Raw genomic sequence first — 24,276 nt, 5'->3', positions numbered from 1 at the left:
AGCTGCGAGGGTTAAAATGAATCATAGCCATACCATTCTCTTTGAGATAAAGTATAAAATAATATTTGGAAGTTTGTTGTAGTCTTGTCACATAAAATTGAATTAAAAAAAAAAATACGGAATTTACAACATTTTTCAAACAATTATTAACCCTTAGTCAAAATTTGTAAGAAGTATCAATGATCATTTAGGTACATTGTTTATTGTTATATTCAAATTCACTCTGTACTTTGCTTTGTCAAAAGTGACGTACATATATTGCATTACTTATTATAATCTTATTTACAAATTTTTACAAACAATTTAAAGAGTATAAAATAACGAATTCTTCTCTTTTGTTCGTCATATGTGATATTTGGCAAATAATTTTGTAAAATCACGACTGAAACTTAATGGAATAAAGTATAATACAGATTAAATAAAATTAAATACGTCTTTGAAAAACTCGACAGAAATACTTCGTATTTGGGAAACTTTTATCTATTATATATTTTTTTTATCAATAAAGCCTCGCTTATATAGTTTTAATTATTTTGTTATTGAAAGTCTGAACAAAAAATGTGTATAAATATCGAAGTGATTTTACCAACTATAGAAAAGTTCTTAATGTTGTATCCTTTGCGATGTGGTTGCATTTTAATACACTTCTGGACTACGGTAAGGCAGTTTCATAAATTTATCCTTGTCATAGATATACCATTTTTTTAAATAATTGAAGCTTTGGTCGAATTGAGCACAACTTTTCCTAAATTTCGCAAATTCTTCATGCTATGACAGCCTCGTTAGTCTAGTGACTAGATTATAAATCCATATACCCAGAGGTCCTAGGTTCAAACAATCAAACCACGGTCGGGTCATAAACAAGTAATTCGATCGAGAATATCTCGACAGAGATGTCGAGATATTCTCGGTAGGAACGAATTTGATTATATATCGCGTACCTCGGATATTCTGTAAGCCGGCTTCCTACACCTGAACTCTTTCCGATCGTGTCGGTTTTGACCACATCCCACCTAATTCCCCCTCCCCCTTCCAGATTAATGATACTTCGATATTCGCGCGATATACTTATAGTATATCGCGCGAGATGTCTAATCTTTCTTGAAATTGGTCGACGTGGTCAATATTAGTCAGAACATCATCACCTAGACCACCACACCATTATGACATATTCTCCATGTTACAGTTACGAGCGGGGTTCTGTATGGTATTCTATTCAACAGTAATCTTAGAGGTTTTAATTGGCGAAGAGACACCGTTCGGTGCTTGGCTGGTTACTGGGAAACCCGTCACAGATAACCTATATCTCGTTTATTATACACTTTTAGTGTTATTATTGTGTGAGACAGTCTTGCTTATATTTTTGTTGCACTTAGCGATCGGATTACACTGTGTGAGTAAATTAACTGTATATATTATGTAAGGAAAGTGTGCTATGAATTTTAAAAAGTAAATGGCCTATTTATGTTTATACTGTAGTGTACAATCGGTATGAGTTATATGAATCTGGTTTAAAATTCAATTGCGAAATTTGAACCACATGTAAACAGTAATAAGTGAAGTTATTAAAAAAGCTTTTAAAAACAGTTAGCCGGGTACTATTTTTCATATCTTATCATTCTTCCTTAACTAATGTAAGTCGATGAAAGCACCAATCTGTGTGTGTTATGTGTGAGCCAGTTTCATAACAGACTTCTGAACTTGGTGGTAGGGCTTTGTGCAAGCCCGTCTGGATATTTACCACCCACTTATTAGATATTCTACCGCCGAAAAGCAATACTCAGTATTATTGTGTTCCACCTGATGGTGAGTGGTCACCACCGCCCACAGACAATGGCGCTGTAAGAGATATTAACCATTCCCTACAATGCGCCACTAACCTTGGGAACGATGATGTTATCTCCCTTGTGCCTGTGTTATTCTGGCTCACTCACCCTTCAAACCGGAACACAACAATACTGAGTACTGCTGTTTGGCCGTAGAATATCTGATGAGTGGATGGTACCTACCTAGACGGGCTTGCACAAAGCCCTACCACCAAGTAATTTACGTTTAATTTAGTAGATTGATACATAATCTATTACTTTTTCAGTTCAACTTATACCTGATACAGCATTACTTAATATGTCGTTTCTTGACATGGCTTATTGAAATGGGAGGGCTATTTATTTTGTGCCTGGCTCATAAACTACTAATAGGATGGTATTTGGGCATATTATTCTTTATTAGTAAGTATTTGGTTTCATTTAAAAATATTTAATTACTAAATATAATTACCAAGAATAAAGAAAAGTAAGCTTATATAAATTAGTATCTCTAAATTTGAAATTTCAATTTATCAATAATTTCTAGCTAAGATAAAGTAAAGAAATGTTTAAAAAAAAAACAAAATAGAGAAGTAATAACAATAATTATATTCACGGTACAAAACTGTTTTCACTTAAAGTTATTTTAAAATTAAATACACTTCGTAACAAAACTCTTATTATTATACTTATCAGAGACCATGAATTGATGTTTCTTTTCATTGGATCGAATTATATTTTAACACGTTTTATTACTGTATAGATTATCGAATAATTCTTTAGTTCTAGAGTTTTATTCTTTCATCGTGGTCTACAGTTATTATGTCAATCAACTAGAAAATCAAATAGAAGGAGAAAAACACATTTGTTAAGAAGTCATTACCATTTTGCCCTAATGTGAGTACTTAATTGTATAGTATGAAAAATATACAAACTAAATAAAACAAACGTAAATGTATCAAACGCGGCGTTGGTCACTCGTTATCTATCCCTTCCTAATCTGATAAAAGATAACGCTAGAAACCAATGCACGGCTGCATAACTCATACAAAGTCCTATTTTATTATAACCTTAAAATAAAAAAAATAAAAATACTGTCAATATAAAAAGTAAACAAATTAAAAAATATATATTTTTAGGTCTTTATAGTGTTGTGATTATTAATGAAGATGGCCTTTGAACTGCCTAGATTGAAGAAGTGTTGTTGTTGTTTACCGTTGAGAGCAGGATCGCTTGTTATTGGATATCTTTCTACTGTGAGTATTTTTAAACTATGTATTGTTTTGATAATAAAAACGCAATATTGATAGAAAATATTAATAGGTAATTCAATTGGGTCAAATGATTATGGGCGGGGTACTATTATGATTCAAGCAATAATAATAATAATTAAACAAGGTAATGAGACCATCGTAGTAGGTACTAAGATTGTATTCGAATTCAGTAGGAACTTTACGAAATGTCACCGAACCGTAATAGGTATATAATTTAATATATATGTTATAAATATGCCCAATTAAGTTACAATAAAAGTAATTATCTATACAATCATCATATTTTTGATAATATATTATCTAAGTATTTGACTTGATTTGCCGTGCTGGTTTTGTAAGTAGGGTATTGCCCTAACAATAATAAATACGTAATAGAATATTAAGAAATATACGAGACTAGCAATATTGTTTTTAATTTATTGTTTGTTAAGTAGAATATTGAATTATACAGCGTGTACAATATAATTCTCGAATAAGAGCTAAATTATGTGTAATTAAAACACTTAATTTGTGTGAAAACATTATGTCAATAAGCCAATCTCAATTGGACTTCCTTATTTTAAATGTACCACGAGTATTTACATGTGTACTCGTGGTACATAATATTGTATAAATACAACGCACATATACCTACTGAAATTTGAAAGAAACTTTACACTGAAATTCCTACTGAAACGTACGTTAGTACTAAGATTTTTTTTTTTAATTAATGTTATATAAGTTGATATTGTTGACGGGTTACACAGATAGTTTTCCGTAACTGAAGCAGAACGAGGGTATGGACAATGCAGGATACAAAAATCTCTTAAAATAATATTTATACCAAAAAATACTATAAAAAATCGATAATCTTAATAATATTTGGTTCACGGCTAAGAATAATAAGTACTAGTACGAATATTTTAACTTAAGTTAAAGAACTATTTCCTCGTACGAAAATAATACTCATAACTAGATTATTACTAAGTACAATTAAAACTTAGATACTGTTAATAATTAAACTTATGTCTCAAAAATATTTCAGGTATTTTCACTGTTCTGTCTAGGTATTCTGTCCTTTTCACTCTACAAAGTAGTAACATTTGTTCAAACACATCAAAAAGACCCGGACCCGGAACACACGCCCGAAGAATACGAACAAGTTTCTAAGAGTCTTTACATAACCCATGCGTATATGATAATAGTATATATATACTATTTAATAATAAGCTTATTTCTTATTACTGGTATTCACATGGTGAGTAAAAGTTATAATACATTTAAATTACAATGATTCAGATATAACAAAATTATAAGCTAATATAAAGCTGCATCAGGACTAAAAACAATTAAATATCCCGCTCGAATCATTACAATTAAACTTTAATAGTTCATTTATATTCTTATTTTGATCGCATTGTATAATTTTGAGATGTAATAATTATCACAGAGATGTTTTATTTCTTATTTAACCCATAGTCTGTTTTTTTTAGAATAAAACGCTCTTTATGAGGTATTACTATAATTGCGGTTTGTTCCTGCTAATGCTTGCTCTGGCGACTGTTGTTGTGTCCACAGTATTCCTACACTTCATCGCCACTATATTGCTACTTAAATGGTGTGGTAAGTGTTTTTGATATCACTAATCAAAGATAAAGAGACTTAGACATAGATAATTTTACTTTTTATTAATATTTTGACATATTCCCAACACTTTCTGTACGAAAATCTTTCATTGTCATAACTGTCAATCAAATGTTTTTATCATCTGTTTGCAAAATACTTAAATTACTATATGATCAGATTAAATGAAATGGCTTAGAAGAAGCGGTTGCTGATTTAAACAATGTCTGGAGAACCTTTCCCTAATTATTTTCCTGGTGTAATAGTTTTGTTGTTTATGACAAACACATGATTTAATGACAATCGATCGTCTTTTTGTTGTTCGTCGTTAGTGAGAGTAAAAGAAATAAATATCTTTCCAATCTTTCCTGACATAATCGATGAATATCTGGTGAAATTCTGTCGTAGGCTTGAAGTTATATTCGTAATTATACTATTTTTTTTTCAGTGATAATTTTCTACTGTCTGCTAGTGGTACGAAGCTCATACCTAGAGATAGAAGAAAAAAACAATCCGAGAAATTTCGAAATGCAGAATCTATACATTCCACACAGGGCTCCACTTCTATTATAATATTTTTTTATACGTTTATATAAAAAAACAGTATTTGGTTTGATAATTAGATTAAAATTTACAGAATAATAAAGTATATGTTTTTTCACTTGGTTTATTATTTAGTGCCTTAGTTTTGCCATCACTTACCGCAAAGATTGGATTAAAACTTTCAGGAATTTTGTTAGTGGTAACACTTCTAAAAGGCTATCTGCGTAGATACAACCCATTCGATATATATCCTATCGCCAAATGACAATTGATATTATAGGCATTTGGTGACGCATTGGCGATATAAGCGATCGGTAATATTACATTGCCATTGTCTATGGGTGATGGTGACTATGTACTGTTCAGGTAGATTTTTCCGACATAGTTCTCTTCAAGTAATAAATAAAGGCCTTATAGCTTACAAAGAAAGAATTTTAATTAAAATGATTATAATTTAACATTTTATGTTTATATTTGTATTGTAATAGAATAAATATAATATAATAATTATCTATATACCCAAACGTTTTTGATCATAACTTTGTTCTGTTATGGCAACTTTTTACGATTTTTTTTTAGTCTGTGTTTATTATAAGCCTAACAATTGCAGCATGTACACAAATGACAAGTGTCATCGTATATATAATTCGAATCTCTCTTTCAGTTCTATGTCATTTCTCATTTCACATTATTAATTTGACATTTCTCGGTTATATGTATAAGATTAACTTTAATTTGATTTAGTTATACTTTGAATTACTGTGATGTATGTGTTCACATATTAATTCGCAAATTATTTTAAGTTATTATTTTAAAACGTATTATGGTATTGAAATGTTATAAACACGATACAAGACAATTATAAAAAATGTCGAGTAAATATCAACCAGGATCGAATGTTACTCCGCAATCACAGGTTTGTTTAACAACACGCCGAACATTGCAATGAGTTCCTTATTTCACGAAATATAGAATTTAACCAACGGTTGTTTTATTTCCCACTTTTATTTCAGTTAGTACAATGGATAAACGAAGCTGGGATGGCAGAGGGCACAAAAAAAGCCAATCTATTGAGAAAGATAGTAGAGGTTCTGTTGCACCAAGCTCCACAAATGGTGCCTGTTTATATGGAAAATATTTTAAGCTTAGTTAATGATAAATCAACCGACGTAAAAAGACAGGTTGTTGCTTTTATTGAGGAGTTAAGGTAAGGTTAAGAGTAACATGACTTATTCAACAACCAATATTGTAATAAATTATATGACAATTCTTTTACTGTTTACTATGTTATTTTACATGTTGATAGGGCTTTGTTCAAGCCCGTCTGGGTACATACCACCCATTCAAATTACTCTACCATCAAACAGCAATTACTTGTATTGTTGTATTTGTATTACTAGTTATACAAAAAAAAAATTGAAATATATATTTTTATATATGTATAAAAACTAAGTACTGAATGTTTTATACTATCTAACATTTTAATTAAGTTAAAATGTTAGATAGTACGAAATAACATAATTTGTAAAATATAAAATTTAATTTTGTGTATATCTGTTATTCAAATTAACTTTCAGTAAAGCGTTCCCTCACCTTCTACCCAAGATAATAAGTCAACTCCAACTACTAGTTATTGACTCTGTGATAGCTGTACAGAAGAGAGCTATCCAGGCAGCGAGCATTGTCTACAGGAATGTTTTATTATGGATTTGCAAAGAAAGCGCCGAGGTTTCTGAAATGCAGTATGTGTGGGAGCATCTCACAGAATTAAAGGTATGAAAACTATGTAAGGTAATTAGTTTGAAGTCATAAGATAATAATTCATTGTGTTAGATAGCCCATTTATTGAGAATGATAAAAGACTATATAACATTATGCTACAAGGCTATAAAACTTCAGCACACAGATTCGATAATGAACCAGATGACAGATGGATCAGTAATTTTTGTTATTTAAAATAGGCAGACTTGTATAGGTGATAATCTACACAACCTATAGACATTAGCACTGTAAGAAATGTAACCTATCCCCAGTGAGCGGCATGAGTCGCACAATATATACCACAACCTGAATCTGCGCAGCAGCAGTTCAGTTCAGTGGTGGTAGGGCATAGTGCAGGCCCGTCTGGGTAGGTACCGCCCGTTCTACTGCCAAACAACAGTACTCAGTATTGTTTTGTTTCAGTTTGAAGGGTGAGTGAGCCAATGTAACTACAGGCACAAAGGACATTACATCTTAGTTCCCAAGGTTGGTTGTCCACTTACTACCAGGTGGCCCATATGCTTGTCCGGCAATCTATCCCATAAAAAAAAAGTATTTGACTACTATGATACACACTTGCTTGTATTTCCATCATTTTTTTAACCAGAACACAACACTACTGAGTATTCAATATATGATGAGTGGATGGTACGAAACAAACTAAAGATAATCCTAAAATCATTCAAATTATCAGATACAATTATTATCTAATCTCATCTACTTTTTCAGCTTCTTATTCTAAATATGATAGATAGTGATAATGAAGGAATCAGAACTCACTCAATTAAGTTCCTAGAAGAAGTGGTCCTTCTCCAGAGTTCAAATCCAGATGACTCTGATGAAGATTTTAGGCTGGAAAATTTACCTACTCACTTGCCCTTCTTAAAAAGGGATGCGATGGAAGAAGAATCAGAGTAAGTAACTTTGTAATTAAAATTAAGTGCACCAAACAATTAATTACTTCATAATAAATTTTTAATTTGTATAATTATGCAATTTTACCATCATTAGTTGTATTCTTATGTTATATATGTTTGTCATTTTTCACGACCAAACCACGGAACTGAATTTAATGAAATTTTGTTACTTTTTTATGCTTAACATTTGACAACTACTCCTGAAATGGACAAAAACTAGTTTCATATGATCCAATAAATTTAAGATTTTATTTAAAATATACTCATAGATAGTTTAAGGATTAGGTGTAAAAAATAAACTAAAGCATAATAATTATTATATTAAGAGCCATTATAGCTACAATGTCTTTAATGTAAACTATTCTTCAATTACAGTCACATTTTTCAACTACTTCTCAAGTTTCATAACTCGCAACACATTTCAAGTGTGAATCTAATGGCTTGTATGACAACGCTATGTTTAGTCGCAAAATTAAGACCTAAATACCTATCAAGTGTGGTCCAAGCTTTAGGCGACCTACACACTACACTACCACCAACATTGTCACAGTCACAAGTTAATTCAGTACGGAAACATTTGAAAATGCAAATATTAGTCCTGGTCAAACATCCATCTTCGGTCGAAATGATGCCCCAACTGATGCAGCTACTGTCAGATATCGGAATGACACAGCAGGAAATAAATAAGGCTGTGCCTAAAGAAAGAAGGAATAAACGATTAGGGGAAATAAAGAATGGGGATACACCGGCCAAGAGGTTCAGAATTGATTCCCCCCAAAGCACTGTTGGTAGTGATAGTAACAGCAACAGTCGGAGCGATTTCAACATTTTTGACGAAGATAATCCTCAGCCGATTATAACTAAAGCAACAGCAACCGAGGACTCCATATTTGAAGGGCTGAACAACATAGATAATGTTGTCAATCTCGTTATGTCAACATTAAGTAATAATTTACCAAGCGAAATGACCAGTCATTTTACGTCCACATACAAACCTATACCGAATTCAGGTACTAAAGTCCAAAAACGTGCATTGGCGAAAATGTTATTAGCTTTAATAAAGGACGAAGCTCCTGCGCCAGTAATGCCGCCTCTTTTATCAGATTTCGGAACTAAAATTCCGCTATTGAGAGAAGACGACGAAAAAATAACTCTGAAGAACGCAGTAGCAAAACTTCAGGAAACTACGAAAGATAAACAAATAGAAAACGCTGTGTCAAAACTGATGGAAGAAACGAGACAGGAACATTTGAAAGAAGAGGAGAGAAAAACTAAGGATAAAGAAAAGTTGGTACCTCCACCGACCCCGATCGTTCCTAAACTTAAACAAAGAGTCAAGTTATTAAAACTGCAAGAAATCACACGACCAATACCTAAGGAAGTAAAAAGTAAATTAATGATTCAAGCTGTCGATAGAATTCTAAGAGCGGAAAAAGAAAGCGCTATTGGTGGAGCTGCTCAGATTCGCGCGAAATTTATAACCATATTCGCATCAAGTTATACATCAGATATCAGGGAATTAGTGCTAAATTATATACTAGAAGATCCTTTGAACAGAATGGACTTAGCGTTGTCTTGGCTATACGAAGAGTATGCGTTAATGCAAGGCTTCAACCGGCATCCGGTGACGTTACAGCCTAAAATTCATGAGAAACATGATGACAATTATAATCAGCTGCTCTGTGCTTTAATTACTCAAATATCGGAGAGGGGAGATCCGATAATGGAGGCCAGCAAAGATGTTCTTCTACGGAAGGTGTATATGGAAGCTCCGGTGGTCACGGATGAAGCGATTGACTATTTAAAACATTTAATCACAGAAAATAAATCATCGAACTTAGCATTGGAATTGTTGGAAGAACTGTGTATAATGCGGCCTCCGAGATCGCACAAATACGTCGCGGCGTTGGTAGGCCACGTATGTAAGTATATAATGAGGTTATCTTCCATCTAAAAAATGATGTTGGTTTGGTATTACTTAAATCTAATTGCTTATTATTAATTTTCAGTGAATGAAAACGAAGAAATTCGAGATATAACGTTAAAATCGTGTGTAAAAATTTATAAGCAATGCACAGAGTCTGCTAAGAAAGTGATCGAGAAAAATGCCCTTTTGTATCTTGGATTCATATCTCTTTCGACACCCCCGCAAGAATTGTTTGGGAACAGATACATGAATAGACCTTGGACAGACGAGCTGTACAAGATGTGTCTCAATCTAGTAATGGCACTGTTTCCAGAAAAGGAAGGTAATCTTAACTTTTTATATACACATACACTACAAAAAGTTTTTAAAGTTTTCACAAACTAAGTACAAGTTCTTAAGGAGACGACTGACTATCATTCGGTTTTATATAAAAAAAAAATCGAGATGCCCTCAGCGAAAAGAGATAGATGCGAGATGCGAGTAGCCATTTTCAAATCGAATACGCACCTACAAGTTTCACTTCGTACGTCTGTACCCAAAGGATGTGATCGTGCTCGGTATTGAGCAAAATTCAATACGATGCTTTAATTCGGCTAGCTCAGTCGGCGGTCTTCCCACTTTCAGAACTGATAATGGAGATAGCGCGCGTGTACGGCTGCGCGGGCGCGGAGGCCAAGCGCTGCGTGCTGCGCCAGCTGGAGGGCCCGCTGCGCGCCGCGCTGCAGCCCGCCGCGCTGCGCCCCGCCTTCACCGCGCTGCTGCACGACTGCCCGCGCGGCGCCGAGACGCTGCTCACGCGCCTCGTGCACATCCTCACCGACAAGGGTGGGTCCGCGAGCAGCGCGTACTGCTTTCGAGGAGCTACAATTAGTAGCTAGAAAAAATCATTGGACGCCTGTTGCGTTATCAGCTGCTACGGACAAGTGACGCATCATACGAATATACATACATACGTAATGATGAAAATAGAAAAAAATATTACAGTTTAAGCGATTATATCGACCTTTCGAGGGCTCTTATGAATTGGGAGGGAGTCGGTTCTGAGCCCGGGCCCCTTGTCATTATGGTAAAGTCGACTATATTTGATTGGAGTGTACTGTTTCGGCTTGCAGCGGCGCCGAGCGCGGAGCTGGTGCGGCGCGTGCGCGAGCTGTACGCCACGCGCGTGTCCGACGTGCGCTTCCTCATACCCGTGCTCAATGGACTCTCTAAGAAGGAGGTGAGTCGTCCTCTGTCCGTTAAAATAACAATCTTGATACATTTTCAATTGCAACGTTTATCTAGTGAATAATCCAAGGTCTAGCCAATAAAAATGGTAATAGTTTATGGAACGTAATTACGTTACCAGTTCGAACTAGTTTTGTAGTCAATTCATAGATGGCGCTGTACTATTTAGTCACTTTGCTGCATCGCGCTGGCGAGATTATCTCGCGTAGAATGACGTCCCTCAGTTGTGTTAGGGTGGGTATCGCTTCTCGGCCTTTTGGCTAAGATCAAAGTGTAGTATCTGTTCTTTTCAGCTTAATATCTGAAAGTTCCCGCACTGCGGGACCAGTATATTAAACTGATTTTTGTAAATCGACGGGATGTTCGGGGCTCGCTCCACTCCCGTCACGGGTCGGCCCACATAATCATATCATACAAAACTTATATCAATTAATTTGATTACTTCACGTACACTTTTATGATTTGAGTCTCGCTTTCATTAAATGCTTAGAATACCTGAAAAAATGCCTTTTTTAACTTAAAAATCATTAAAATATATGATTGCCCTGCATAATTTTATTGAAGATATCAGAGGCCGAAAATGATATGTAACAATTAAAAAAATAGTCATTAATGAAGGTGATTTGCCTCGAAGTTATGTGAAAGTCTTTATTATTTAAACAATAACATCTTGAAATTGGACCTGTATTATATGGAAGGATTTTAGCAGAAAGCTGCTTATTTCCTTTACATCTTCCTTTCATTTACTTGTAATTTGTGCTTATAGTGATTACTTGAACCAATGAAATGAACGAGGTCCTGCAATTACTTAATAATTACAGAATATGTCAATAAATTACAATTAAACTTATATATATCTTCCTGCCTAAAAACCTACAAACACTAAGACCACGCTTTTTTATCATTAATATTTTGTAAGCTTTGTTTCCTTTTTTTACCGACACTATTGAATACAATTAGACTATATCTATCACAAAACACTGTATTTGTATCTCAAAATCAATCATGAGTTTAAATATTCGCAAAATAGATATAATTTAAAAGTTATGGTGGAATGAAGTCTCACACATGAACCTTAAAAACATTACACACTTTTTTTAGGTAGTTGTCTAAAGGATTTAAATGTTTGTGCTATGCGTTATAGTGTCATGTCAATTATAATTAATTTTTTTTATGATGTGATTAATGTAGAAGGATTAACATCCCGAGATCTTGAGATTAAACGGGCCGAGCCAATTAAAATATTAACGGGATTATGAAACATGCAATTACTACATTCAATTCAATTAAATAATTTTATCGAATCGTTTAAATGTATATGTTGTATAATCTTTCAGATCTTGGCTGCTCTACCGAAATTGATAAAGTTAAATCCTGTCGTTGTAAAAGAAGTTTTCAACAAGCTGCTCGGATTGCAGAATCCTAACAATGAACAATTGCCAGGTAGCCAGAATTATGGACTTTTTATTTTCCCATGATGTTGATTTGGGTCCACTCTTGTGGTTGGAATAGGTTTAATGCAGATGATTACTGTTTAATTTTAGTAATAAGACTGACTATCCTAATATTCATATGTAAAATATTATACATTTAAGTATAAATTAAAAGTATTTTTTTTAATATGTTAACTTCTTAAATTTTAGTGTCACCGGAGAACCTCTTGGTAGCCCTACACTTGATCGACCCGAATAAGGCTGATCTCAAGTACATCATTAAGGCGACTGCACTTTGCTTCGCCGAAAAGAACATATTCACACATGACGTAAGTTGTTAATCCTAGCTCTATCATATTTCTGCAAACAGAAAGCTAGGATAAAATAAAATAGGATCTAATAAATGTCTACAATTAATATATAAAATTATTTAGGTATAGACATATTTACTTGGAATTAGGGCTTTGTGCAAGTATTGTTCTATTCCGGGTTAAAGGGTGAGTGAGTCTGTGTAACTACTAGTACAGAGGACATAACATCTTAGTTCCCAGGGTTGGAAAGGAATAGTTAATCAAAATATACTTTTTATTATGGCATAGGTTGGCGGACGAGTATATGGGCTACCTGATGGTAAGTGGTCACCATCGCCCATAGACAATGGCGGTAGAATATCTGATGGATGGTAGTACCTATCCAGATGGGCTTGCACTAAGCCCTACCACCAAAATTTTTTTTATTTATTTATTCAAGTTGGCTTTTACAAGAACCTTTGCATCGTAATTGTACAGAGCTATATTACAAGTACCACCGGTTCGGAATGTACATAGATTCTACCGAGAAGAACCGGCAAGAAATTCAGTAGTTACTCTTTTCCAACATTAGAAATACAAAGTTATATTGCCTGAAATTCAACAAGTATCTATCAATAAATAAATAAATAAAAAGATAAAAATGTTATTCTTTTGTTGAATAATATGACTTATTTATTATGATATTTATATATTAATAATAATAATTATAATATTTCCTACAGTTTCAATGTCTATAGGTTTCCGCTTACCATAAGGTACCAAATTTGCTCGACCGAAAATAAAAGAATTATAATTATATCTACAAAAAAAACATACAACTTTAAATTAGAGTAATTCTGTTTATATTGTTGGATACATTTATATAATACTAGACTCATTCAGTCACATTTGATTAGTATAGATTTGTTCTGTATTTAAAATTATGTGACAAAAAATTACAGGTATTATCAGCAGTTCTGCAGCGGCTGGCCGAAGAGACGGAAATACCTGTGCTGATGATGCGGACGGTGCTGCAGGCACTCACACTTTATCCGAATCTAAGTGGTCTTGCGATTAACATTCTGCAGTTACTAATAGAGAGAGAGGTGAGACCTTATCGATATATTAAAGTAAGAATTAGACATGCCTTTTGATGCCCTTTGTTCTTTTTTTTAATTATTAATATTTATCTTTCTTTTAATAATTGTGTATATTCAATATCCATAATATATATGTCGGTGGATCATTGATCAACAGTACCACTAGATAACGCCTTACAGACAGCAGCTTACTCTCGTCTCCTATGAAGCATAAAAGTTCTCCATAGATTAACCGTTCTAAACCAACCATTTATTGGCCAAACATTTGCTCGTGAATTGGTAAAAAGACATAAGAAAAACGTAGAATATATTTATATTTCGATTGTTATTTTGACAGTTTTCGAACACACACTGAGATACGGCACGTTAAGTGAACCAATTTGAAATAAGACCCCGCTTTGAAGTGAGGCGTTACTTTTGCTGCTACCGTTATCGAGACTAGGTCGCGTTATCCAGTGGTACTGTCGATCGAAGGTTTCGTCAGACAGGCTCTATAATTTGTCAAGTACAAGTAATTTGTAATTCGACGCAATCCCTCGATCCCGGTGCAGGTGTGGAACAACAAAGTGGCGTGGGAGGGCTGGCTGAAGTGCGCGGAGCGGCTCGGCGCGCGCGCCGCGCCCGCGCTGGCCGCGCTGCCGCCGCGCGCGCTCGCGCTGCTGCCGCCGCACCTCGCCGCGCTCTGCCCGCCGGTACGCCCTACTCGCCGTCTCTGTTACACTTGCAGCGCACGGCCTGTGAAAGAGAGACGAAACGATATCGGCTCTTCCTCACCGGCTGGTCACCGTCGAGTTGAAGAGAGACGGGACCCGTCGCCATCGATTCGATGACGTCTGATATTCCGACGACGTCCGATTTTAGATATGTTTCGATATATCGCACGCATGCCGACACCTGTGTGCACAAATACTATACACATGTATAGTATTGGTGTACTTTTATCGACAGTTTATACAAACATTTTTTCAGTATTTTTCTCTTTAAGAAGTGTATATAATTTATTACAGGAAACGCCGTACACGCCGAACCCTATCGAGCCTCTGCCGCCGGGCATGGAATGACGAATGTATAAACACTGATTCCTACAGTTCTGCCGCATTCTGCAAATATTACGTTAATATTGTACGAATACATACTTCCTTAATAATACCACTATGTGACTTCCATAGTATATGATTGCGTGGTACCAGATTAAGCCTTAAATATATGAATTGAAATAAAACGAATCGCTCGATGAATATTAATGTGTTAATGTAAAACACAACGTTACAAAAAAATTAAATCTTTTAAAATCGTCACAGATTATATTATTATGTTTTATTTACGTGTATATTTAAAAATTCCAACGACTGAATGAAATAAATTATTATTTTATAACCATTGCCATTGAGATGATATAACCATAACTATACATCCAAATCTATCCTGATATTTAAAGATTATGGTGGAATCAATAATACAAACTTAATGAAACCTTAAAACATTACAAATTTTTGTGCATTTTGTTTGAAAAAGGTGAAAATTATGAAGATGTTTATGTCACATAAAGACGATCTGTTGCAATTGAAAAAAATAAAAAAAATTGCAATGTTATATTGTCTTGAATAAAATTATTTTTAAAATATTGACCTAATATCGCAATTCATAATGACGTAATAGCAAACCTACAAACAAACAAACTTCGAGCTGCTAACAATAACTAAGAATCCTAAACAAAAAAACCCAATAATATTCTATGAACCCGAGCCGCGGTCTCGAATTATGATTTCGATCTATGCAGCCATGTACTAGCCAATAGCCATTAGACCACATAGTTATCGTATATTATATATTCGTGCATGATTATTACTTATTGTTGCTCCATTTTATACATTTATTAACCTCACCCTAGAGTGAGGCTTCAAAAATATGTTTAGACTCATTTGAGTGTTCCCCTCCACGGAAATCTTTAGTAAAAGGCGAAAGATTTATACGTTTTGAAGGGAAACCAGAGTACTGAAAATTTGGACACGAGAACTATATAAGGTATTGCGTGTAAATCTTGCCAGCGCGATGCAGGTTTCTCTGTTTTATTTAAACGCCATCTAATAGATCGTTGGACAACTGTTTTGTGAATTTATTACTGAAAGGCCGCCATCTAGTGAGAGATATAGGAACAATTTACAGATATAGATAGCTCTTTTCTGCAGAATAAATACTATTTCAATATCTGCTGTATTACCTCATAACAACATTTCATATGATGACTATGAAAGTTACTTAAATAAACTAATATTCGAAAACTCACGGACTATAAGTACTGCACTTATAGTCCGTGAGTTTTCGAATTGTTTTTATTGCATAAATGGCTCTACTTAGTTTCCCTGTTAGGGCAAATAAATGGGTGCCCGATTGAAGTTTGGAGTCAAGGGTAATCCCTAGAAAGACCGTCTACTCAACAAACTCCAGTGTTTCGTTATACGAATAAACCGCAGAAGAATTTGACTTGACATTTGGCAGGAAAAACAAAATACATTTAGTCTTTTTTGCATTTAGGATCAAATTATTTATGATAAACCAACCAAGAACCTGTGACAGAGCACTGCTAACAACGTCATAGTTGTTGATTTTTCTGTTTAGTTTAAAAACAAGGGATGTATTATCTGCAAACAGTACATTCAAAACTCTTTTATTAAGGTAGGAATGAAAATGAAAACTAATTCAGGGCCCTTGATTCTATAATACTATATATATAAGTATTTGAGTTTTCCTACAATATCATGCCTAACGGAAAAGCAAGCACAAAAACTCCAACAGATATTTGTGACCTCTTCCACATCAGTAGTCAAGCGAGTTAATATCATTCATTTTTTCAGCGGACTTAAGTAATGGGATTACTTTACTTAAATTTAATAGAGGAGGAAAAATACCGGATTCTACACATTTATTAAAGATGACATCTAAATAAGGAGCCAAGTCGACAATTACGTTGTTAATAATTGTAACTGATTGATAGGTTTTTAAGATTTCATGTTTTAAATTTGTTTAAAACATCGTACTGAGTTATACTCTCAAAAGAAAAGTCTACCTCATTCTGGGCAACCTAACACTTAAGTAAGACTAAGGCGTCATTGGGTGACACATTGTGTCCTTTATTAGTATTCGCAGGAATATTAGAGAAATATTCTTCGAATTTATTGGCCACATCTAAATCTTCACCTACAATATTCTCTTTTATATTAAGGGATAACCGCCCTGAATCAAACTTCGTTCTGCCTGTCTCCGAACTTATAATAACCCAAGTAGTTTTCGTATAATTTATTTCGACTTAAGTATATAGTTACCGGTAGTGGCCAAGTCTGAGAATTTTTAATAATGCATAGAATAAATAGCAATAGTCTTCCTGCCTGGCCTAGGTTAGGCTGGATACGGGCCTTGAGGTTGCTCTCTATAGCCGAACCTTGAGGAATCCCTCAATGGTAACCTCGGCTACTGTGACAATTGATTTAACCCGTAGGGTCAGGGCCTAACTAGCCCAGAGTAATGCCGTTATTATTTCGAACTAGTTTTGTTGTTACTTCATAGATGGCGCTTTATAATTTCGTCACTATGCTACATCGCGCTGGCGAGATTATTTCGCGTAGAATGACGTCCCTCAGTTGTGTTAGGGTGGGTATCGCTTCTCGGCCTTTTGGCTAAGATCAAAGTGTAGTATCTGTTCTTTTCAGCTTAATATCTGAAAGCTCCCGCACTGCGGGACCAGTATATTAAACTGATTTTTGTAAATCGACGGGATGTTCGGGGCTCGCTCCACTCCCGTCACGGGTCGGCCCGGCATTGCAGTGCCGCCGGGAACGGCCCACATAATAAACTTGAAATTGAGTCTAATATCTGACTTTGATTGAGTAACTACTGTTGTGTGTTAAGTAGTATCTTGAAAAGCTGTTTAAAAACGTTCTTAATCAATTCCGCCGTCACGTCACTGTAGTCTCTTTAAATATGCTGTAAAATGCAGATTCATTATTTTTTCTAAGATACTTAATAACAAAGTAACAAAATAAGTAAAAACTATAATTAAGCAAAGAACTAGTATTGCAAGAAAACTTAAATCATTTAGTTACTGATCTGATGTAAACTAAGATCTAAGTTTGTTTTTTAGAATAAGACCAAAAGGCCTTAACAATAGCCTCGTGCAACGCTAGTACTTCTGTTATACTCCATGGCTGTTAAAAAACCGATATATTTTGTATCTTACTGTTCAATTAACCACTTCAACTTTACCGGATTATGTTTTTTATTCATATAAAATCGCAAAATAAGTGCATGACACAGTAATGTTGGATACACATAACATTAACAGCCTGTAAATTTCCCACTGCTGGGCCAAGGCCTTCTCTCCTTTTGAGGAGCAGGTTTGGAGCATATTCCACCACGGTGCTCCATTGCATGCGGTGGATACACATGTGGCAGAATTTCGTTGAAATTAGATACATGCAGGTGTCCTCACGATGTTTTCCTTCACCGCCGAGTACGAGATGTGCAGTGGTGCTTGCCTGGGTTTGAACCCGCAATCATCGGTTAAGGTGCACGCGTTCTGACCACTGGGTAATCTCGGTTACGGCTATTTTACAATACTTAAATTAAATATAATTGACTTTCTCTCTTCTGACAAAACACTATTTCGATTTAAAAAAAAAACACTTAATAAATATTTATGTCATCATTAAACAAAATTTCATTTTGAATAACTATTTTTATTAAATGAACAGTAAAAAATATAATAGAAAACATCTATAAAATTATTGTGTATTATTCAAATTGTGCCATAGATTACATTTGTGCATGAATTCACTCCACGAGAAGACAAGAGTCGAATGTCTATTGTCTATATATATACCAATGACATATTAAAGTAGCGGGAAACTTAACGTGCCTAGGTAATTTGTTATGAAGAAACTTAGTTTTTATTTAAGAAAAGTTAATTAAGCAGAATTTTCTAACATTGTTTCTTTGTACAAAATATAAATTATTAATTCATATTAGTAGTTGATTTTACGTGTGTTACTTTAATTGTAAACGCTTAAAATGTTTAATAAATAAGTACCTATGTGTAAAATCAGTGTAAAACGTATTTTCTTGTGTGTTTTAAAGAGTTAATTAATAATATAGTTTATAGATATTCACGCCAGAATATAATTATTTCGTAACAAGGTACGTATTTTATATTGTTTTAGGCTTTTAATATAGCTGATTTCGTATAAAATATCCATTGCTTAAAATATTTATTTTATGTTTAATAAATTGTTAAACATTTTATCGTTGTTATTCCAACAACAAATTAAACATATTAAGATAAACTAATTGCTAATATTTAATCACACAATTCAGGTATAATATTTCATTTATTTCCATCTTAATATTATTGAATGAGCCTTCATGTCTGGGGAGACTAGTAAGGGAGAATAGATATTGTTTGTCTAGGTAAATAATGTTTGAAATATAAATATTAGTAATAAGTATATGTGTATGTTTATTTTTAATATTACAATTGTTTTTATATATTATGTATGACAGTACATCTTAAAGCTATGTTAGAGTAGGGTCTATGGTAATAATTATTCAAATGAGTATTACAACATTATTCAAAGACAATGGATATATAATCATCTCCAGAACAAGTAGGTAGGTAATTTTTTTTTTTTGTAACATCTTTTTAACAATCTCTTAGAAACAACAAAAAAACAGTGAATAAATAAATTGATTTGCAACTGACACTTAATTATAAAACTATTTATTGCACATAACATATTTTTAATTCTCTTTTAATAAGTCTTTCATATGTACAGAATAACTTTATAATCAAATATTTATAGCTCTACTGTAACATAAGTAAATAAAAAATAAATAACATATGTATTATAATCTAATAAATATAACAAGAAATTAATAATAGTAAGATTTTTTTTTTAATGTACCTAATAATTTTTTTAATTTCTTCATGATGCTAAATACCATTATTTATTTAATTTTATTTATTAATACTTTATTGCAATATTTGTAATCCAATAAACAAAATAATTCAACCGGTACACAATAAATGATATATATTTATATTTTTTTTATTATGTAAACTGCTTCCATTATAGTCAAATGTAATTTTAGCCAATAATAAAACATTTTATTTATGAGATTCTTATTTTCTCTATCTACATCACGATTATACATTATTAATAAGTGAAACAAAAGGCCCTAAGACACCTATTATGTTATACATATTTTTTGTTATTAATCTTTTATATTTTAACAAATTTGTTATATCTTCTAATCTGTTGCTATGGCGACATCCCTCTTTTTTTTTGTTACTCCTCTTGCATAAATTAGCTAATGACGTTCCGAAAAGTATGCTTCAATTCCTCTCACTGTATAATCGAATGTGACATCACTAATAGCACTAACTGTGCTGGTATAGCTTTGACTGGGCTCGGTTGGACTAAGCTCGGCTTAGCATATAGTGTGACGTAACATGAGAGAATCATTTTGGCATTTAATTTTTAAAATCCTCGTTAATTGTCTTTTGCTGAAGAAATTATTTCCTTTTTCAAATTTATTCTTAAATAGTCAACCTTTATATTATACATCCATTGTTGTCTGTATTTTTTGTAACTCCTGTTACCTGACTACACAGAGCTAGTAATGCTATTGTGTTTGTGTGACAATGTATATAATTTCCTATTGTTAGCTTAAAAAAATCGTTATAGAATGAAACAATTTATCACTGTAATCACTAATATTTGATGTAAAAAAAATATCCCACTGAGTTTCTCAGGTCTGGGGTGTTTCTTTCCGAACCAGTGGTTGAATTTTGACAAGAAAGTATTATACTATTACACAATTGAATAAAGCTGACTTACTTAAGCTTACTCACCCTTCAAACTGGAACAAAACACGAATTAAGTATAGATGTTTAACGGTAAAATAAGTTGTGCCTTCGATTCTATATATTAATAAGATTCCATATTTATTTTTAACTTGGCCTATTCATATATTTAAAGATCAAATAAAAAAAATTACAAACTCAATACCAGATTATATTAAAGATAAAAAAGCGTGGACTTAGTATTTATTGATTTATAGGCAGGATATATAAAACTTTAATTGTACTTAATCTGAAATTAAAGTGGTAGAAAATAGTAACTACTGAGTTTCTTGCTGCTTCTTTTCGGTAGAATTTACTTTGCAACCCTGTGCAGGTAGCTTTACATTTAATTGTAATTATATCATGCTTATTATGTGGGCCGTTCCCGGCGGCACTGCAATGCCGGGCCGACCCGTGACGGGAGTGGAGCGAGCCCCGAACATCCCGTCGATTTACAAAAATCAGTTTAATATACTGGTCCCGCAGTGCGGGAACTTTCAGATATTAAGCTGAAAAGAACAGATACTACACTTTGATCTTAGCCAAAAGGCCGAGAAGCGATACCCACCCTAACACAACAGAGGAAAGTCATTCTACGCGAAATAATCTCGCCAGCGCGATGCAGCATAGTGACGAAATGATAAAGCGCCATCTATGAAACAAAAACTAGATTACGAAAAACTTCATTCAAGACAGACACAAAGCTATTGCAAAATGCAAAATATATAGAAACATTCCAGCTTTGCATTGCATTCAACAACATTGCATTCATAATAATATACATCTATAATAGTTTTTTCTTGGTGGTAGTGCTTTGTAAAAGCCTGTTTGGGTAGGTACCGACTCATCAGATATAATACCGCCAAACAACTACTCAGTATTATTGTGTTCCGGTTTCAAGGGTGAGTGAGCCAGTGTAACTCCAGGCACAAGACAGGCATATAACATTTTAGCTCCCGATGTTGGTGGTGCATTGGTGATGTGAGGATTGGTTAATATTTCTTACAGTGCCATCGTCTATGCGATGGTGAACACTTACCATCATGTGGGCCATATGCTTGTCCGCCAATCTAAAAAAACTATGCCGCTGTGTCGCTTTCCGATATATTTTGAGCAAAATAAACACTGACTCATTAAAGTTCACGATTACTTTCGAATTAATAGTTTTTAAAATAAATTAATGTCGAGACTGTTCAACTATCATAAAAAAATTAATACAAAATTTAATAATAGAATTGCAGTAAATAATTGAATTACAGACGAGAAAATAATATGTAGGCTTAGTTTCAAATTCGTTCGTCATTCGTGAGTAAAGTCCAAAGCTGTTTAAGATTTACGGGTGAACATCGTAAATTGGAATGAAGAGTAATGGGCCTACATATTGTTCACTGAAAAGTGTAGGACATAATGTTGTCTTAGATTTTCGCGATTATTACACATTGAAATAAAACTAGTTTTTTTAACGGATTTAATCGCGTATATTAATTATGGCAGACTCAGTCTGCCCGTGACCACGAACACTGCAAAGTGCTCGAAACGTCGGGATGTTAAAATAAAATAATTAATATACGCGATTAAATCCGTTAAAAAAACTAGTTTTATTTCAAGTGTAGGACATCTTTAAATGGTCGCAGAAGAGAATATTGTCGACGTGAGGAGACTAATGCTCAAAGTTGCATTGGGAGCTTTTTCCTTGGACGCAGTTCGTGTATGATTTGGATTTCGAGGATCGGGCGAACAGAACGGAATTTATCGATATGGTTCGTCAAAACGGTAGAAGATGTGTTTTACTACTACTGGCTACTAGAACTAGAACGCTATAATAACAGAGGTTTTATTAATATAGGTGGTACCTGACATGGGATTAATAGGCGAAAATGTTACTGTAATGCCCCTACGCCGCTGCACAAGTAACATAAAGAAAAAAAGAAAAGAAAACAGTGGCAGAACAGAACACCGGCTTCACAAGAATGGAAAAATATTCCCCAAGACCGTTTAATGACCCTAATCAGATCTATGCGGAATCGATTTGTATCTGTAATAAAGGCACGTGGAGGAAATTTTTTCGTGCTTTAATTTTTATTATTGTATTTATCAATTTTTTAATAAACCAACCATAACCAATTTTTGCAACATTTATCGTTTTTGTTAAAAAAAATAAACGGTATGGAATTCCAGTGCACATACATACACATAGGAAAGCAACTAAACTATAGGACGGTGTTGCATATCGACAGTCCACTATCGATAGACAATCGATAATCTATCAGTAGTATTGTCACGTGTCAATACTATCGATAGTATCGATAGCTCTCTATGAGCATGAGCTATTGATACTATCGATAGCATTGCAATAACCACTGTCAATAGTATTGCAAAAACCACTATCGATAGTTCAATACTATCGATATATCCAGGGCCGGATCGTAAGTTAAGGGAGCCCTGGGCTAACACTACTTAGGGTCCCACCTAAGACATATCTGAACGTAGGCTTGAATTATATTAATTGAATGGGAGTGATTATTTGTAGGACTCGCAGGGCTGCAAACCACACGATCAATTTAATTTAATAGAGTTATGGATTCTTTCGCATTATCGTCTATTTTTGACTTTGACTCGACTTAAGCCCCCCCAGCCTTTGAATCCACGGGGCGCTGGGCTGAACCCCAAAAAGCCATATATATCTGATAGTATCGCTGTTACCAGTAGCATTGCTCACGGAGAGCTATCGATGCCATCGACAGTATTGATCAAAACGATTTTGAGGTCAACTATCGACAGTTAGAACACAGCTATAGGATTCAATTTAAATTTGTATAAAAAGTATAATACTTTGTTAAAATGTTTATTCAAAGGTATCTTGAACATTGACGCAGTTTATGAGTCCGTCAGTGTATAATAATAAAATAGAGAATTATAGTTCATAGATTAAACAAATAGATGACTCTAGTTGCATGATTATTACTGATCCCCTTTAGATGATTCATTTATTTGGTAAACTAATCCGGCAAATCAATTTTGAAGCTATACAAGATTACAAGTAAAATCCGTCTTTTCTGATAACTAAATTAACCTCACCCTAGAGTGAGGCTTCAAAAATAAATTCAGACTCATTTGAGTGTTCCCCTCCACGGAAATCTTTAGTAAAAGGCGAAAGATTTATACGTTTTGAAGGGAAACCAGAGTAAGGTACCTTATACTACGGAAACTTTATGGGGTGCTGTGTGTAAATATTGCCAGCGCGATACACATTTAACAGTTTTTATACGAACGCCATCTAATGAAATCGTTAGATAGCAACGCTGTGGGAATATAGTAATGAACGACCGCCATCTAGTGAGGGATATTGGCACAGTTGACACTAGATATATTTAATTAACATTCAATGTTATCTACAATATTAAAAATAATTTAAAGTATAAGGAAATGTCTTTTTTAATAATCACAACATGACAAATTTATAAAAAATGTGACAGAACTGTTATTGCAAAATATTTTTATG

At 33.8% G+C, this 24,276-nt stretch overlaps 2 protein-coding genes, 4 non-coding genes and 1 pseudogene across 7 annotated transcripts; 4 read left to right on the top strand and 3 right to left on the bottom strand.

Moving 5' to 3' along the window:
• Positions 1 to 510: 510 nt before the first annotated feature.
• LOC125068733 lies at positions 511 to 5,277 on the top strand. Of its 2 annotated transcripts, XR_007119790.1 has the most exons (6): positions 511 to 657; positions 1,187 to 1,393; positions 2,093 to 2,228; positions 2,589 to 2,702; positions 2,945 to 3,061; positions 4,104 to 4,241. XR_007119790.1 is itself a non-coding variant. In XM_047678031.1 (5 exons), the coding sequence occupies exons 2-5, from the start codon at positions 2,969 to 2,971 to the stop codon at positions 5,252 to 5,254; spliced, it is 561 nt and encodes a 186-aa protein (XP_047533987.1). In that variant the 5' UTR covers positions 2,598 to 2,702; positions 2,945 to 2,968; the 3' UTR covers positions 5,255 to 5,277. The 2 variants fall into 2 exon arrangements, 1 of the variants encoding a protein (XP_047533987.1); XM_047678031.1 differs by lacking the exons at positions 511 to 657; positions 1,187 to 1,393; positions 2,093 to 2,228 and adding exons at positions 4,552 to 4,681; positions 5,130 to 5,277 and having other exon boundaries at positions 2,598 to 2,702; positions 4,104 to 4,316.
• A 693-nt stretch (positions 5,278 to 5,970) lies between these two features.
• LOC125068732 (symplekin) lies at positions 5,971 to 15,186 on the top strand. Its single transcript, XM_047678029.1, has 13 exons — positions 5,971 to 6,140; positions 6,238 to 6,431; positions 6,802 to 6,997; positions 7,715 to 7,899; positions 8,278 to 9,824; positions 9,912 to 10,151; positions 10,454 to 10,654; positions 10,942 to 11,048; positions 12,394 to 12,499; positions 12,700 to 12,818; positions 13,742 to 13,885; positions 14,431 to 14,571; positions 14,887 to 15,186. Exons 1-13 carry the CDS (start codon positions 6,093 to 6,095, stop codon positions 14,938 to 14,940), a joined length of 3,282 nt encoding a protein of 1,093 aa, XP_047533985.1. The 5' UTR covers positions 5,971 to 6,092; the 3' UTR covers positions 14,941 to 15,186.
• LOC125069035 lies at positions 11,297 to 11,461 on the top strand (annotated as a pseudogene).
• Positions 15,187 to 15,758: 572 nt separating the features above from the next.
• LOC125069049 lies at positions 15,759 to 15,875 on the bottom strand. Its single transcript, XR_007119823.1, has one exon. It is a non-coding gene; the product is annotated as a U5 spliceosomal RNA (small nuclear RNA).
• A 1,658-nt stretch (positions 15,876 to 17,533) lies between these two features.
• LOC125069030 lies at positions 17,534 to 17,726 on the top strand. The gene has a single exon (XR_007119807.1). It is a non-coding gene; the product is annotated as a U2 spliceosomal RNA (small nuclear RNA).
• Positions 17,727 to 21,143: 3,417 nt separating this feature from the next.
• LOC125069029 lies at positions 21,144 to 21,336 on the bottom strand. Its single transcript, XR_007119806.1, has one exon. It is a non-coding gene; the product is annotated as a U2 spliceosomal RNA (small nuclear RNA).
• Positions 21,337 to 23,845: 2,509 nt separating this feature from the next.
• LOC125069044 lies at positions 23,846 to 23,962 on the bottom strand. The gene has a single exon (XR_007119818.1). It is a non-coding gene; the product is annotated as a U5 spliceosomal RNA (small nuclear RNA).
• Between the last annotated feature and the right edge of the window lie 314 nt (positions 23,963 to 24,276).

The sequence above is a fragment of the Vanessa atalanta genome, chromosome 14, assembly GCF_905147765.1.
Source record: "Vanessa atalanta chromosome 14, ilVanAtal1.2, whole genome shotgun sequence".
Taxonomy (NCBI): Eukaryota; Metazoa; Arthropoda; class Insecta; order Lepidoptera; family Nymphalidae; genus Vanessa; species Vanessa atalanta.
This window is presented reverse-complemented; position numbering and strand designations above follow the sequence as displayed.